At 34.4% G+C, this 18,962-nt stretch overlaps 1 protein-coding gene across 5 annotated transcripts in view; it reads left to right on the top strand.

Annotated features, from left to right (window-relative positions):
* BLTP3B (bridge-like lipid transfer protein family member 3B) overlaps positions 1–15,965 on the top strand; it is a 94,543-nt gene extending 78,578 nt beyond the window's left edge. For all 5 annotated transcript variants that reach the window (XM_078337103.1, XM_002752898.7, XM_078337102.1 and 2 more), the window contains 6 exons: positions 4,314–4,456; positions 5,233–5,383; positions 7,290–7,543; positions 7,844–7,952; positions 13,386–13,570; positions 15,126–15,965. In XM_078337103.1, the coding sequence (XP_078193229.1) occupies positions 4,314–4,456; positions 5,233–5,383; positions 7,290–7,543; positions 7,844–7,952; positions 13,386–13,570; positions 15,126–15,245 (962 nt within the window). In that variant the 3' untranslated portion in view covers positions 15,246–15,965. The remainder of the gene's footprint in view (positions 1–4,313; positions 4,457–5,232; positions 5,384–7,289; positions 7,544–7,843; positions 7,953–13,385; positions 13,571–15,125) is intronic.
* The last annotated feature ends 2,997 nt before the right edge of the window (positions 15,966–18,962 follow it).

Raw genomic sequence — 18,962 nt, 5'->3', positions numbered from 1 at the left:
ATGCATTTAATTCTCACAGCAATTCTATTAGTAGTATACTGTTATCTTCAGAGAGAGGTTAAATAACTAACTCAAAGTAACACAACTAGTTAGTGGTTTAAATTCAGGTGTTCTGGCTCCAGAGCCTACTGTTTACTATGTACCAAATTGCTTCAACCCTATGAGGTATAAGTGCTTATTCTTATCCATCTTTTATAGATAAGGAAACTGAGGCTCTTGAAGTTTGAGTAGTTTTCCTAGAGTCATATTATTGTACACAGAGCTGGGATTGTCTTTCTCGTTTGTTCTTCTTCTTTTTTTTTTTTTTTTGAGATGTAGTTTCGTTCTTGTTGCTTAGGCTAGAGTGCAATGGCAGGATATTGGCTCACTTGCAACCTCTACCTGCTGGATTCAAGTAGTTCTGCCTCAGCCTCCCAAGTAACTGGGATTACAGGCACTGGCACCACGCGCAGCTAATTTTTATATTTTTAGTAGAGACGAAGTTTCACCATATTGGCTAGGCTGGTCTCAAATTCCTGGTCTCAGGTGATCCTCCCATCTTGGCCTCCCAAATTCCTGGGATTACAGGTGTGAGCCACCATGCCTGGCCTCTCGTTTGTTATTCTAAGCTAATATTTACTAGAGACTTACTCTAACAATTATTATTTTAACTATCTTACATGTATTTCATCTTCAAATAAATTGAGATAGGAACTGTTACCTTCATTTTAAAGGTGAGACAAACAAAGCCTAGGTAGGTGAGCAGCTTGCCCAAGGTTACACAGCTAGTGAGTGGTAGAGTTTAGCATTTGAACCCAGTTAGTCAGACTTCAAAGTCTGAGCTCTTCTATTTGACACAAACACGTCTTCTTAAAACAAAGTACACCCTTTATACAAGTCAGAGAAAAATCTCTCTACTAGATCTCAGTTTACTTTATCTTGGTGGGAGACATTAGTCAGTTTACCTTATATGATAGATGATATTTAATAGCAACAATAGCAAACATTTGTTGAACCACCCCAGTCATGCTGCCAAGTGCTATAAAATATATTAATTTAATCATTAAGACCATTATATGAGGTAGTTATTATTGATCACTTTTCTATAGATTCAGAAGCTAAAGCTTAGAGAAATAAGGTATTTTGTCCAATAGTTGTAGCCAGGAAGCAGTAAGAGGCACATTTGTCAGCTAACCTGACTGAAGAGCCCAAGTTTCTAACCAGTGAGCTATTCTAGCTCCCCAGACTTGGGGAATGTGTATTGTACATAAACAAAAATTCTCAATCTAACTCTGTTACAATTCATAGCAATATTCTTTCTAGCATATCACGTGAATGTAGACGAGGTACTGATATGAGTCATGAAAATCTATTCTAGATTTGCAGATAGCTCTAGTTCCCCTGGGCCTCCTTTCTGGCTTAAAATCCTACCTTAACAGAGGATTTTTGTCCTATGATCAAAATATACTTCAAAAACGATGTTCTTGTGGCAGATAACCCTACCTAATCTCAAATCATCAGTGATTTTATTATTTCTAATAATTAAATAATAAGTAAAAGTGACTACCAGTCAATGTGGAAAATACAACTACAATTTAGAAAGTAAAATCACCGAAAAGTCTCACATTCACATGATGTCAACTGTTAATTTACACATTTATATATTTACCCATATATTTGCTGTTATATTACATGTTTGGTTTGTAGCCTGCTTTTTATCTTCTGTAAGTATTCTCTAATATTATTTAAACTCCTTTTAAAATATTTTTAAGCTTATATAAAACTGTTTTAAGAATGTACCATGGCCTTTTAAACATTTCCCTGATACTGGATGTTTAGATTGTTTATAATTTATCAGTTATAAAAGTGCTATAATTATATTATTGTTCACAAATTTTTGTCTGAATTTTTGATGACTATCTTTGAATAGATTCCAGCAATAGACTGTTTTTAGGATCTTAAAAAGTGTGGACTTTGTAACATTTTAATGACATACATTCCTTGTTCTTTTGAACAGTTACTTACTCTTTTTATGTCACAGTCATTAATTTTTGTAGGAAGGAGACTCTGGCATTTTGTTATTTTATAAGAAATATATGAATATTCTCTCATTTTAAAAGGAGAATAGGGTGATATTAAGGTGACACCTTCAATTTTTACTCTAGGCATTTCCATATTATCTGGTTTATCTGCTTTTACCATCCACTTTCGGTATATATACTTCCCGGCCTTTATCTACATATTTGTATATATGTGTGTGGGTGTGTCAGATATATACACGGGTATATGTATACAAAAGGATATGTATGTGTATATGTGCATGTATACATATTTGTGAATATATGTACATATTTATGAACACACATAGACATATGCTGGACCATCAGCCTACCTCTGGTCCTTAAGTAGTCTTTCCACATCTCTTCGTGTCCATTTGCGGTTCATTTTTTATTCTATAGCCAAAATACTCTTTTTTTTTTTTTTGAGACTGAGTCTCACTCTGTCACTCAAGTTGGACTGCAGTAATGCGATCTCAGCTCACTACAACCTCCGCCTGCTGGATTCAAGCAATTCTCCTGCCTCCTCAGCTCCCCAAATAGCTGGGATTACAGGTGTATGCCACCACATCTGGCTAATTTTTGTATTTTTAGTAGAGATGGGGTTTCACCATATTGACCAGGCTGGTCTCAAACTTCTGACCTCAGGTGATCCACCCACCTTGGCCTCCCAAAGTGTTGGGATTACAGCTATGCACCACCATGCTCTGCCAGGCAAAATAGTCTTTTAAAAAACACACGTTTCATCATAACATTTACCACTGTATTGCTGATAACTTATAATTGCTATAAGGCTATTAAGTTAAAAATTCTTAACATTACTGACAATGCTCTGTGTGATGTGGCTCCAGCTTACTTCTTCTGATGTTTTCCCATGTGCTCATTATACTTCAGATGGATCATAGTTTACTTCAGTCTTTCTGTCACTTTCTTTACTGTGATATAAGCTTTTCCATTTTAGTTTGTTGTACCTGTTCCTGGAATGCTCCTTTTCTTTCTGTTTATTTTATTATTTTTGATTTTAATTAGAGTAGTTAAGGACAACTCTTTTGGCTTTTTTTCCCCACCCATTATTTTATCCAGTCAGTGTTTTTCAGTGTCTTTTTGCTCTCCTTACAATTGTTCTTTTCCACATAAATTTAAAAAAAAAAATTTGTTTTAAAATTTTTAAAAGGGGCCAGGTGCAATGGCTCACGCCTGTAACCCAGCACCTTGGCAGGCCAAGACAGGCAGATCACTTGAGGTCAGGAGTTTGAGACCAGCCTGCCAACTTGGTGAAACCCCATTTCTACTAAAAATAGAAAAATTAGCCAAGCATGGTGGTGCATGCCTGTAATACCAGATACTTGGGAGGCTGAGGCAGGTGGAGGTTGCAGTGAGCTGGGATCATGTCATTGTACTCTAGTCTGGGCGACGGAGTGCGAGACTCCGTCTCAAAAAAAAATTTTTTTTTTTTAAGGCAAATTTTTTTTTTTTTTCTTAGATGGGGTCTCACATTGTCACGCAAGCTAGACTGCAGTCTCTACCTCCCAGGCTCAAGTGATCCCTCTGCCTTGGCCTCCCGAGGAACAGGGGAGTGCCACTATGTCTGGCTAATTTTTGTATTTTTTGGTAGAGATGGGGCTTTGCTTTGTTGCCCTGGCTGGTCTTGAACTCCTGGGCTCAAGTGATCCTCTCGTCAAAGTGCTGGGATTACAGGCATGAGCCACCACACCCAGCCTTTGTTCACATGTTAGTGGAAATATTATTTTATCAGAGATGTCTTCTTAACCCCAACAGTGTTAGGAATCCCCTATGAAATGCTTTTATTAGCTCCTCATACTACAACTGTATTTACAGGTATCTTTTCTGGGCCATTTATTTAATAATTTATTGAGCACCTAACACATTGCCAAGCACTAGTTTAGAAGATGATTATGAAGTAGTAAATATAATAATAAATTAAGATCTATGTTTTATAGGTCTTTAGGTTTCCTTACCTGATTTTTCTATTAATTCATTTTCATGGCATTTTTAAAAAGTATTGATCTGTGATGGCTACAAAATGTTTTAAAAATTGTTTTTTTACCACAGATAGTTTGAGAAATATTAAATTATAGCACATTCGTTGTTTGCTAACTAATCAAAATCTAATTTTTATTGGTCCATTTTTTTTAAAGGAGGCAGTGCAGTGCTTAAGAGTTGAAAGGATAGTCCATTTTTGTTAAATAAGCATGCAATGTTAGATCATGTGCAAAACTGACTTTAATTTATTAATTTACTTTTGTATTATTTTAGGAAATAAAAAGAACTCAACTACAAATTACCAGAGCACAGCAGAAAGTGTGAATGCCAGTGCAAACTTACAGAATTATGGTGAAACTTCTCCAGATGCCATCAGTACAAATTCAGAGGGTGCTCAAGAAAATCATGATGACCTGGTAGTAATCATTTGAGAGAGATTCTATGAAGAAAAATGCCACAAACTTTATTTCATATTTTATATGTACATATTTTGAGACACTCATATAAAATGAATTCCTAGATGGTGGGCAATTCATTTTGCTCCTTTTATTCTTGAAAACGCTTCCCTCCTAATCAATAGTTTTTCCTTTGATTTTACTTTTCTAAATTTATTTTATTCATTTTGAGGAGTGGAGGCTCTTTCTTTTTTCTGTCTTGCATTTTATGTTTTTTATTTTTATTTTTTTTAGAGACAGGATCTCACTGTGTTGCCCAGGCTGGAGTGCAGAGCTGTGTCCATAGCTCACTGCAATCCTGAACTCCTGGGCTTAAGTGACCTTCCTGCCTCAGCCTCCCAAGTAGCTGGGACTATAGGTACATACCACCACACCTGGCTGTTTTAAATTTTTTTGCAGATATGAGGGGATCTCACTGTGTTGCCCAAGCTAGTGGTTTCTCTTAAGCCCTCCTGATGCAGTGAAATATTCTTATGGAAGACTTCAAAAAGATATTATGTCTAACTTTTAATGAAAATCATTTTGCAATCTTTGTGACCTAATTTTTTTTTTAAATAAAATGAAAGAAAAGGTTTTCATTATAATGTAACAACCATGTTCTGTAAGTCAAAGTATATTTTTGGTCTGGAAGGTCACAATTATATTTTTAGAGGGTAATGGTAGTTTTCCTATATTATTTCTTAAATTTTGTTTTGAACTGCTTGGCATACTAATATCATTTATGCAATCATTAATAGATGTCCGTTGTGGTGTTTAAAATTACTGGTGTTAATGGGGAAATTGACATCCGAGGGGAAGATACAGAAATTTGTCTTCAAGTGAACCAGGTGACACCAGACCAGTTAGGCAATATCAGTCTGCGGCATTACCTTTGTAATCGTCCAGTTGGTAAGATTTTTTTTTAAATTACTTTTCATATACAGTGGTTTAATATGTTTTAACTTGTATCTTTTACATATGTCTCATCAGGAGTCCTATCTTGACTATAATTGAATTCAAGAAAATTACATTTATTTATAATAATAATAATTACTATTTGTAGTTTGTGGTTGTTTTTTCTGTAGTATGAGCTTCAATAGGAAGACATGGCATCATAGTTCCATGGAATAAGCGGTAGTAGGGAGGAATTTGTGATTTTGACTAAGAAAGTTTTTGTTTTGTTTTATTTTGTCTCCAAAAAAACTCGTTTTGTTTGAAATTATTTCTGGCTTTACTCCGTGGAATGAGAATGTGTGTGTTTGTAGATCTAGATAGATAAAAAGGCAAAATAAAATCACATCTAGTTTATTTGTAGGCAAGCTCTCTTGTTCAGCAAGTTCACTCTTGTTGTTCTTGACATGGGAAAGAACACTAACCATCACCAATTTGTGACTGTTTCTTTTACTTTCTATTTAAAAAAATAAAATGTGAAGTTTGAAATACTTAAATAATTATTTGGAGTTACATTTGAACTCTGTATTATTTTCTGGAATGTTAATAAGTAGTAATAACAGTACGTATAATTCTGTACCTGGAATGGAAGTTTTAAGAGCAGCTCTCCACCTGGAATTGTGAATGGAGACCTGTCCTTGGTATAAATAAATACACACATCTTTAATTTCTTGCAACTCTCCCCCTTTCACAAATATGCATATATTTGACCTGTTTAAGACTAGTCACACCCATGCTGAAGAAAAATAAAATATCTTTTCATTATGAATTTTTAAAAATCTGTCATGAATTGATACAGCAGTCTTATTATGGGGACCCATGGGTTAAATAACTTTCATACCTCAGGAACTGAAACAGCTTTGCCTTTCCAGAATGAGTTTGTTTTTATCTTATGCATTATATGAGTTGTGAAGCTGATCATATGTTTGTCTTTTTGCTAGGGAGCTCATTTTTGGTTCACCTTTTGGTATAGGAATTTAAATAATGCATTTTGGGTTATTAACCTTACCAGCTACCATTCCCTTTTCCCTTCCATCCTTTTTTCCTTGTCTCCTCATTTTTTATCAGATTATACCATGTGCATATTACCTCTTACACATTTTGGAACCAAGTAACATAAAATAAATAAGCAAATAGTTACCATGAGTTCAGAAGTAATTTACTTCAGTGATTTCACTAGGAACTTGTATTTTTTTAAGTTAGATATCCTACTGGAGCTTCATTGGTATTTTAAAATTTGTTTTTAAACTGTGTGTTTATACCTGTCTACGCTATCTATAAATTTTTTGGGGGGACAGGGTCCAGGCATAAGTAAATGTAGTTTTACATACCCACACATATACACACACTCTTCCCATATTATAATTTCCATTTTTGGTTTGCCTTCTAATAGAAACAATTTAATGAGGTCTTCTCTGTTTATTTTTCTGTTATTTAAGGCCCCATTTTATGAGGAAACTGCAAAACCTCAGACTTTTGTTGCTTCTTGAGAAATGGTGTAAGAGTCACTTTAAATATCTAACTTATTTCTGCATCACAGCCACCATTTGAATGTATAGTTAGGTATACAATCAAACACACACTAAGTATCTGAGGTATGTATCACACCAGAGTTATGTATCATGACATGTTTTTCTTGTTATCAAAAAAAACCAGAAAATACAGAAAAATCAACATTACTGTAGGAGAAAGTTGCCTTAAAGTATTGGAATTAGTGGGTGTATATATATTGTATATGTACTATAGAATATCATTTAAACTAGGGGTAAATAGTAAAACTAGTATTTTTTTAATGTACTACGACACATAATAGTAATATTATTGAACAGTGCTACAAATATTTTTATATGTTCATCTTCCTTAGGTTCTGATCAGAAAGCTGTAATTCATTCCAAATCCTCTCCTGAGATTTCTCTGAGGTTTGAAAGTGGGCCTGGTGCTGTAATACACTCTTTACTTGCAGAAAAAAATGGATTTCTGCAGTGCCACATAGAAAACTTCAGCACTGAGTTTCTTACATCTTCCCTTTTGAATATTCAACATTTTTTGGAAGATGAAACTGTTGCAACAGTAATGCCAATGAAGATACAAGTTTCTAACACAAAAATAAATTTAAAAGTATGTTAATAAATAATTTTATATTGTCATGTTCCTTTTGCCTACCTGGACTTTCACTCATGTTTAAGAATGTACCTTCTCTATAATTTATGTTCTATCAGCATTTATTAAAACGATTTTCCTTGTCTTTTTTGGTAAATGACATAGAGATCTTCTTTAGAAATTAGGAAATGTCAAAATATAACAGGCAGTTTTCTCACTGTATCAGCTGAAACATATAAAGATACATGTTTTATCTTTAACTCATTAAAAATATGACTGGCTAGAGTAACATGGCAATGTTCTTTTTCTTTCCTGTAGGATGACAGTCCCCGGAGTAGTACAGTATCCCTTGAACCAACTCCTGTAACTGTGCATATTGATCATCTTGTGGTAGAGAGAAATGATGATGGCTCTTTTCATATTAGAGGTATATATGAGAAACTGTTTATTTATTTGTTTTTTTGTTTGTTTGCTTGTTTGTTTGACAGAGTTTTGGCTCTTGTCACCCAGGCTGGAGTGCAATGGGGTGCAATCTCGGCTCACTGCAACCTCTGTATCCCTGGTTCAAGAGATTCTCTTGCCTCAGCCTCCCGAGTAGCTGGGATTCAGGTGCCCATCACCACACCCGGCTAATTTTTGTTTTTAGTAGAGACAGGGTTTCACCATGTTGGCCAGGCTGGTCTCAAACTCCTGAGATCAGCTGATCCACCTGCCTTGGCCTCCCAAAGTGCTGGGATTACAGGGGTGAGCCATCATACCCAGCCAATGAAAAATCATTTAAATGAACATCTCATATTTTGAAGTTAAATTATTTACATACTGATTGTTTGTTTTCACTCATTTATTTTATATGTATGTACATATGCAGTAGTGGAAGATTGAGGGACACCTTCAGTACATCAGTACATTGTAATAAAATATTATCTATATATGTACGGGCCTCTACCCTGGGAAAAAACCTCATATATGGTTGGCTTAGTACCTGTTGTACACACATGTTTTGAATGTTGTAGAAAGTGAGAGAGGCCTTCAAGGTCTTACACGTCTCTTGATCTTACTCATGTCTCTCAGTTGATGTCTTTCTTAGCTTTATTTCCTACTTATACTCCTTATAATGGAACTTACCTTGCACTTCTCCATCTCTGTGTTCTTACTTGCCTTGTTATTTCTCTTTGGAATTGCTCATCGCCATGTGGATTTCATTCATCCTCTCAGTGTTGTCTCAAGTTTCTTCTTTATACTCTGATGTATAGCGATACTTTCTTTATACTCTGACGTGAGTTCTTCCACTTCTTTTGGACTTTTCTGTGCATTAGTTACTTATAGTGTATTGTCTATATACTTAGTTTACATTCAGTGTTTGTATCTCCACTCTAGCTAGTAACGTCTGTGTCTTACAAGGTGGTATGGGGTAGTGGAAAGAGTGTGAGTCAGTAGACATAGATGTTTTGGGCTTCACTATTGTAACTAATTGAAGGACTGATAAATGCATCTCTTTCTTCTCCTATCAAAAACCTTATTAAATGACAGAAAACATACACTGAAGAATAAAGTCATTAACAGTGCTACAAAAGAAAGGAGAGGACAATTGCAGATGTGGGAATAGTTTGTGGGAGACTCTTATCTCAAAGAGTCTTTTCCTCTGTTGTTTGGGAATAACTGGAGACAGACATAGGAGAAAGGCCAACAGAGATCAAAATTGTAGCTTCGTTACTGATAAAAGCTCAGGTGGAGAGAATAGCTTAGGTATCTGAGAAGACGGGCTGGCTGCATAGCTCTCTTTCCCAAATATGTTAGCTCCCAGAAATTCAGGTCTGTCTTCTAAAAAGAAAAAGAAAAGAATGCACCCTCTCGGCAGGGATACAGTGTATACCAAAGCAAGAGACTGAACCACATATATATAGTTCTTTAAAAAAAAAGTAATCAATCAGATAAGTCATACCTTCTTCCCGCGGAAGCAGTGAGAAACAGGACCAAGAGAATTCAAGAGTAAAACATGATTGAAGTTCCTCCTCAAAAATAGGAGGAATCTCCCAACAAGATACTGAGGTTAGAATGAGCCCTGATGCAATAGCATGAATAATATGGGCATTGCTTTTTTGGGATCCTCTCATGTGCCCCTGCCCAGTAGTAGATTCAGTAGATTTTGCATATAAAGTAAAATATTGAGGGTAGTTTCTACAGCCGCTAAGCCCCCAGGAAGGGAATGATTCCCTATCCAGTTAACAGACTTGGCATATCTCACCCAGTAGAGCAGCCTTTCCTTTCCCACCATCACTAGAGGTTGGCTATGGCAAATGGAAACAGTATTTATAGGCAAGAAAATGGGATAAACATAAACAAGAAAATAGGAAAATACAAGACATGCAGTAATTCTCAAACCTTGAAAATAATAGTACTAATCAACTTTTATAATTATAAGCTAGAAATACTCTCTAGCTGATTGAGTAGAAAAGGAGCTTGGTAAAAAATAATTGGAATGAATTGAATTCAGAGTTGAGAGATAAACTCTTAACATTAATTGATCTTTGACAAGGCTGGCAAAACAATTCAATGGGGAAAAGAATAGCCTTTCCACAAGTGGTGATGGAATCACCAGCTATCCACATGAAGAAGGTTGAACTTCTTTCTTATACAGGCATACTTTAGATATTCTGCAGATCGGGTTCCAGACCGGCACAATAAAGTGAGTATCATAATAAAGCAAGTCATACAAAGTTTTCAGTTTTCAGTTTACCAGTGCATATGAAAGTCATATTTACACTATTATTATGACTAAAAAATGTACATAGCTTAATTTAAAAATTTTTGATTGCTGGTCAGGCACAGTGGCTCACGCCTGTAATCCAGCACTTTGGGAGGTGGGTGGATCACCTAAGGTCGGGAGTTCAAGACCAGCCTGGCCAACATGGCAAAACCTTTGTCTACAAAAAATACAAAAATTAGCTGGGTGTAGTGGTATACATCTGTAATCTCAGCTACTTGGAAGGCTGAGGCAGGAGAATTGCTAGAACCCAGCAGGTGGAGGTTGGAGTGAGCCGAGATTGCACGACTGCATTTCAGCCAGGACAACAGAGCATCTCAAAAAAAAAAAAAACAAAAACCCTTAATTGCTAAAAACTGCTGATGATCATCCGAACCTTCAGTGAGTCATAATCTTTTTGCTTGTGGAGGGTCTTGATGGTTGCTGACTGATGACAGTCATGGTTGTTGAAGGTTGGGGTAGCCGTGGCAATTTCTTAAACCAACAGTGTTCAATTTATCTGTTTTCTCTTGTTGCCTGTGCCTTGGCAGTCCTATATAGGAATCCATGGCCAAATCTGAGATCATAATATTTTCTCGTGTTTTATTTGAAGAATTTTGTAGAATTAGCAATTCAATATAGCTCTTTAATGCAAATATATCAATTTTTATTTTTGATGTGTGGGTAAGGATTAAAAACACATGAATTTATTTCTGGATTCTCAATTCTGTTCCACTTGTCTGTCTTTAATACTACCACACTGTCTTGATTACCAGCTTGCTTTGGAGTTAGTTTTAAAATTGGAAGATATGAGTCATCCAACTTTGTTGTACCTTTTCAAGACTTTTTCTACTCTTTTGGGTCCCTTGCAATTCCATATGAATTTTAACATCAGCATGATAATTTCTACAAAGCAGCCAGCTCAACTTCTGATAGGGATTGTGTTAAAGCTGTAGATAAGTTTGAGGATTATTGCCATCTTAACAACATTAAGTATTCCAATCCATGAACGGTGGGATTTTTTTCCATATATTTAGATCATCTTTTATTTCTTCCAACAATATTTTATAGTTTTCAAAGTATAGTAAGTTTTGTGCTGCTTTTGTTAAGTTTATTCGTACTCTTTTTCACAGTATTTTAAATGCAGTTGTTTTCTTTCATTTGTGGATTCTTCATTACACATTATAAAAATAGTTATTTTTGTATATTGATTTTATATCCTGCAACTTCACTGAACTTGATTAGTCCCACTAGTTTTTTAGTTGTTTCCTTAGTTTTTTTTCTACATGCAAGATTATGTCTAATAGAGACAATTTTACTTTTTCCTTTCCAATCTGAATGTCTTTTATTGTTTTTCTTGCCCAGTTGCCCTGGTTAGAACCTTTAAGACAATGTTGAATAGAAGTGACAATAATAGACAGCCTTGTCTGATTTCTGATTTTGGCCAACGGGAAAAGAGTCTAGTCTTTCCCCATTAAGTATGATATTAGATGTGGGATGTTTATACATGATGACCTTTTATTAGATTGAGGAAGTTCCCTTCTATTTCTAATTTACCTGAGTATTTTTACCCTGAAAAGGTATTAGATTTTATCAAACGCTTTTTCTGCATCTATTGAGATGATCATGTGGGTTTTGCCTTTTATTCTGTTGATATGATGTATTAACATTAGTTAATTTTTGGACGATAGATATATTTGCATCCCTGGGACAAATCCCAGTTGACCCTGCTTTATAGTTATGTTTGTATTGCTGGGTTCAGTTTGCTAACATTTTGTTGACAATTATGTCCATATTCATCAGCATGTTGGTCTTAGTTTTCTTGTTTTTTTTTTTTTTTTTTTTTTTGGTCTGGACTTGATATCAGGGTGATAGTGCCTTCGTAGAAAGTTTGTGAATGTTCAGATTTTTGGAAGAGCTTTTAAAGATTTAATATTATTCTTTAAATGTTTGATAGAATTCACCAGTCGAGCTACCTGGGCCTGGGCTTGCTTTGTGGGTAATTTTATGATTATTGATTCAGTCTCTCCCAGCTAAAAGTCTGTTGACATTGTCTTCTTGAGTCTATTTGGGTAGATTATGTCTTTCTAAGAATTTGTCTACTTCATCTAAGTTACATAATTGTTGTTGTCGTTTTTGAGACAGTCTCGCTTTGTCACCTAGGCTGGAATGCAATGGTGTGATCTTGGCTCATTACAACCTCCGCCTCCAGGTTCAAGTGATTCTCCTGCCTGAGCCTCCCAAGGTGCATACCACCATGCCTGGCTAATTTTTGTATTTTTAGTAGAGACGGGGTTTCACTGTTGGCCAGACTGGTCTCGAACTCCTGACCTCAGGTGATCTGCCTCTCTCGTCTCGGCCTCCCAAAGTGCTGGAATTATAGGTGTGAGCCACCATGCCCAGCCTTAAGTTATATAATTATTTTTTAATTTTAATTTTTACCTTTTACAGAGACACGTCTTGCTGTATTGTCCAGGCTGGTCTCCATCTCCTGGCCTCAAGCAGTTCTCCCAATTAGGCCTTCCAAAGTTCTGGGATTACAGGCGTGAGCCACTGTGTCTGTCCTAAGTTATCGAATTATTGACATACTGTTGTTTATAGTATTCCTTTATAGTATTTTTTTTTTTTAATCTCTGTAAGGTTGGTAGAATGTCACCTCTTTCATTTCTGATTCTGGTAATTTCTTTTACTTGGTCAGTCTAACTAAAGGTTTATTTATTAATTTAATCATAAGCCTTTAAATCTATTATATCTAATAAACCTTTAGTATAAACGTAATAAAATCTGCATTACACAGATATTATGTAATTATGTAACTCAGATGAAGTTGACAAATTCTTAGGAAGAATTCTTAGAAAGAAAAGTTTATTTAGTTGACCTAAATAATTTATTTAGCTCTTTTAGCTTCATTTATCCTTTAGTTTATTTAGATCCTTTCATTTTATTGATCTTTTCAGAGAATGAGCTTTTGGTTTTATTGGTTTTTTTATGTCATACTGCTATCCTCATACTAATATATATGGACATTTATTTTTAAATTAGATTCTCACAATTGAACTTTTAAAGATTTGTCAAGTATTTGGAAATGTTTTCTGAGCATGTTGTTTGTTTAATCAGATTCTCACGTGCTTAACACTGGAAATGATGTGAAAGAAAATGTCAAAAGCGATTCAGTACTGCTGACGAGTGGAAAGTACGATCTGAAGAAACAGTGCAGTGTCACTCAAGCCACTCAGACAAGTCCTTGGCCTTCTCAGTCAGCTAACTTTCCTGAGTGCTCCTCTGACTTTACTAAGGAACAGGTAATCGGAAACCTAATTCAGATTCAGTTTCAGCAATTAAATAATTAAGTATTAAGATACTAATAGTGAAATGTATTGTTTGCTTATTTAAATAAAAAGTACCCAGTGCTTGTTCTTCTGTCCAGGTGCTGTGCTAGGTGCTATGGTTATAGTGTTGAGCAAGATAAAGAAAAATTTAGTGCCTTCTGCCTTCCTCTAGTGCTGTCTTAGTATTTTTGTGATTTTTCCTCGTAGATTCTTTTTTATTTAAAAAATCAATTAATATTCAAGTGTACATACTATATAATTTTACTTAATTGTTTAACAAAATTTTTTCGTATTGCTATATTTGTTTAATATTTATTTTTAATGGCTGAGTAATATGGTTTTGGGTACGCTATCATTTCTGAAACTTTCTCTAAACATTTATTAACATTCGTGTTGCTTCTAAGTTTTTTTTTTTTCCATTTTAAAGAAACAGAATGTTCAGCAGAGTTTTAATCTGGATGATAAAACCATAGAATGAATTAATTCATTTGTTCAGTGAGGATTTATTCAATGCCAACTCTAAGCCAGGTATATAGAATGGAATAGTATGACCCCTAACTATTGAAGAACTCAAAGTCTAGTGGAACAAGAGTGTTCAATTGATAGTCACAACATACTGTGTGAGATGCTATACTACAGATGAAGGAAAGTATAGGAAACTACCTCACCAGGTCTATAAGGCAAGAATTGTTAAGCTAGAACTAGAAGAAGTTTGAGAACTATTTGAACTTAACTGCATACATTTTAATATATCTGTGTAATGCAGATTTTATCACATCCCCAGACTTAGGAATGTCTATGTTTGCTCTAATATATTTGCTCTAATATAGCCATTCCTAGTTATGAGGGAATGGCTCTAAAAGGATAAAATAATTGAACTAAGTCTTAAACGGATGGCAGAGGAGACCTGTTGGCCATCTAGATGAAAATGTCTGATGACATGTTCAGAATTTGAGTCTGGAGCTCAGGAGAGAGGTTTGTGCTAGGTGAGTCTATTTATGATAGTTGGAGCCATGGGAGTAGATAAGATCATCCAAGAAAGTGACTCATGACAAGAGAAGACCCAGCAATGGAACTAACAGAATGTCAAATTTTAAGACTTTTTAAAAAGTAGAAGAAAAGATGAAAAGGGCATGCATAGATTAAAAGGGATAAATATGAAACAGCTGTGTCATAAAAGCCAAAAAAGGAGAGAGGCTGAGAAAGTAGGGGTAGTGGGTAGTTCAGCATTGTCTAAAGCCATAGAGAGGTCCAGGAAAATTCATATGAAGCAAAGTCACTTAGTTAGACTTGGAAATTAGAAGTTAGTGTTTTGTATTACTGGGTCAAAACATGGGAATATTTTTTAAGTCTTGATGTATGTTTCCAAATATTGTCTCAAAGCAATTTTCAGCTTAAGTGCACCCTCACCAGCATTGTACATTTTTACTATCCCAAGTGTCATGCCTTTGGATACTGTATAAATAGTCTACATTTCCTGAAATGATTAAATTATCTTATCCCCACCCCCCACCATTTATCATTTCAGCTCATGGAAGAGAATGAATTTCTTAAACAGGAACTGGCTAAAGCTAAAATGGCTCTTGCAGAGGCTCACTTGGAAAAAGATGCACTTCTTCATCATATAAAGAAGACGACAATTGAATAACAGAAGTGGCAGTCAAAACTCAAATTATAGCTCTGGAGTAGGAAGGTTATATTTATAATCTGGATGTTATCAGTTAGGGGAAGACTTTCATTTTCATGAAAAGACGATAAAACAAAATGGAATGTGATAAAGTGGTGACTGTTCCAAAGCCAGTTTAAAAGGTATTAGGTACGAGCATTACAATCTTTTTGTTGTTCTGTGTTTGGGGGCTTAACCCTCTTTTAAACTGGTGTGATCTAGGGAAGTCAACACATACTGTAAAATAATTACATGCCTAAGGAAAAGAAGCTGTCATTTCCTAATTTTGATATCTCATTGTAGGCATTTTTTTTAAAATGAAAAAGGAAAACCTCTTGTGTTCACACAGATTGCTGAATTGGTTTCTCAATATTTGTTAATAATTTACTATTATTTACACAGATTCAAATGCTTTTATGGCTAATGTAAAATGAAAAGAGGCTTACATTTTAAATGTTATTAAAATTATGTACTTAAATCTATCATTAATTATTGTAAAAAGCCCAATCAGATTAATAAATTATATAATTGTTGAATTTGAAAACTGGAAAATCATCACCCTACTGAACTTTTAAATATCTTGAAAATGTGAAAAAAAATCACTTTAAATAATGGGTACATTGTATAAGTGGAAACTATAATTTTCAACAAAAAGATGGTACAAATGTAAAAATAAAAAGCACAAACCTTATGAAAGCAAAATACTAGAGTATATGGCCAAGTGATTTAAAAAGCATTACTTGTACATTCCTTTAAACATTTCTTGTTAGAAGTAAAACAGTAATTTATCCTGCTAACTTGGGCAGCATTTTAACTATAAAAATTTTGATTAATACTATTTATATTAATTTCTTTATCTTTATTTTTCCTCTTTAAGAAGTTGTTTTTGGAAAATTATTTTTCCTTGCACATAAGACAATTTTATACCATTCTTATAGTATCATATTAGGTGGATGTTTGCACATACTGAATTTATAAAGCTAGTTTTGAATACAGCTCTATGTGAGAGAGAGATATATACACATACACAGTCTTCTATAATAAGAGTCGTTGGTGAATTTTGAATTCTATTTTGTTAGGAATTAAGGTTGAAATCAACATGAAAGAAAATCATGCATTATAAAATAAAAATACATAGGTGATAAGAAACAGAGACTTTTAAAGATTTAAAATATATTTCTGATAGAATTAAACTAAGTGATGTCTATTTTAAAATTCACATTCTTAAATATATCCAAGATAGAAAATGAAATAGCTGGACTACTCTTTCTTTAAGATACTTGAAAATTTTAAACCACATTGTGACACTTTATGGTGCTTTGCGTGTTTGGCATGACATATATAGTAGTCCTTATATCTGAGTGCTTGGGGGGAAAATACATATTTCATTTACATTAAATTTTGGAGTGATTTAGGCTTTATTGAAAACAGAACTGGCCTTTTTTCTTCCCTTCAGGATTTTCATTGACATTATTTAAAATATACAGGCACTGTTTTGGGTACTATGGATATAGCCAAGAACAAATTGATAATGTTTTACCTCGGGGTATTCAAAATATCATAATGTCTTGTTATTCTAAAACTATATAATAGCCTTAGATTAAATGTGCAAAGATCTAATTAAAGATTTAAAATGTATAGCTTATGTCCTTAGAAGAGAACATTTTATTTTTAGATATACATTCAGCAAAAACAGTTTGTTATGGAAAAGAAGGATTGATGGGACATTAACTTCTTCAGAGTTAACATTGTTTCTCAAGATTGACCTATTCTGTATAAATTTAAATTTTTCTGTGGTATATTGCTATAGAAGCTGAATGCCTTACTTACTACTTTTAAATTTATTTGGTCTTCCCAAGGAAATCACACAAACAGTAAAGATTATGATGAACTGAGCATTGTATGTGCTTAGTTTGATTTTTTTTAATTTATAAGGAATTCTATTTTTATAGATGTTTAAAATTCATTAAATACTCTATTCTGAGAGGGAGGTATTATTCAAATGTTCTAAGTTTCCCTAAGGCTTAGAAAGGACAAGTAACTTGACTGAAATCACAATTCGCAATGTGGTCTTTGGACTTAAAGCCTTGTTATATGCTTTTATTATAGCTTAGTCATTAATTCACACATTGTCCCTTATCTTTTTTATCTTTTAAAGATGACCACACAACTTTAAATTGTGTGTGCACATCTATGTAGGAGGTATATGTTTCCCTGTTTGTGTTATTCAAACTAGCTAAAAGACAGCAGGATGGTTATTGTTTAAGTTAACCCCAAACTGTTTAGCAGTGTCAGAAATACAGGAAAAACCTGTTAATTGACTTACCAGCATTTTTTTTTTAAATTACATAATTTAGATATAAAGTTGTCATGTCCTGAAATTTAAAAAAAAGAAATCTCTAGCTGAGACATGTTAATGGTTAAGCGATGAAAATGGTAATTGTGCTTTGCTTTTTATTTTTTGTTTACTTTTGAGTTTTATTGTTTTCTATGTTTTTAAGTAAAAATTATATATTTATGGTGTACAACATGATGTCTTGATACATGTGTACATTGTGGAATGGCTAAATCAAGCTGTCTATTGTATTACCTCACATTTTTTTGTGGCAAGAACACTTAAAATTTTGTAACAATTTTCAAGTATACAACATATTGTTATTAACTATAATCACCTGATGTACAGTAGATCTCTTGAACTTATATTTACTAACTGCAGTTTTGTGTCCTTTTACAGACATCTCCTGTTTCCCTAACCCCCAGCCTCTGATAACCAGAATTTTACTCTCCATCCCATTAAGTTAACTTTTTTTGCACTCCATTATGTGAGATCATGTAGCTTTTGGCATTTGTCTTTCTGTGCCTGGCTTTTTTCACTTAACACAGTGGTCCCCCATGTAGCTGGGACCACAGGTGTGTGCCACCACACCCAGATTTGTCCATGTTGTCAGAAATGACAGAATTTCCATTTTTTAAAATGTTGAATAGTATTCTCTTGTGCATATTTTCTACATATGCTTTATCCATCATCCATTGATGGACAGTTAAATTGATTCCATATCTTTGCTATTGTGAGTAATGCTGTAGTGAACATGGGATTATTACAGATGTCTCTTCCACATACTGATTTCATTTTCTTTGAACATAAATAGTGGGATTGGTGGATCATATGGTAGTTCTATTTTTTTTAATGTTTTGAGGACCCTCCATACTGTTTTCCATAATGGCTATAATAATTTACATTGCCAATAGTGTACAAAGCTTTTATTTTCTCTGCATCCTCTCCAACACTCCTCTTTTGTCTTTTTGATAATAATCATTCTAACAGGTCTGATTACAGTAGCTTTGTAGTAGGCTTTCTGTGCTTTGCTTTTTAATTTTATGTCTGTGAAAAACATTGGGTATTTTGAATTTTTTTCTTTTCTCACCTTATCCTAGAACTTGAGGCTGGGCACAGTAGCTCATGCCTGTAATCTCAGCACTTTGGAAGGCCAAGATAGGCAGATCACTTGAGGTCAGGAGTTCGAGACCAGCCTGGCCAACATGGTGAAACCCCATTTCTACTAAAAATACAAAAACTAGCTGAGTGTGATAGCACATGCCTGTAGTCCAAGCCAATCGGGAGGCTGAGGCAGGAGAATCGCTTGAATCTGGGAGGCAGAGGTTGCAGTGAGCTGAAATTGTGCCACTGCACTCCAGTCT

This window comes from Callithrix jacchus, chromosome 9 (genome assembly GCF_049354715.1).
Source record: "Callithrix jacchus isolate 240 chromosome 9, calJac240_pri, whole genome shotgun sequence".
NCBI classification, from domain to species: Eukaryota; Metazoa; Chordata; class Mammalia; order Primates; family Cebidae; genus Callithrix; species Callithrix jacchus.
Note: the sequence above shows the minus strand (reverse complement) of the source record. Positions and strands in the feature narration are given on the sequence as shown.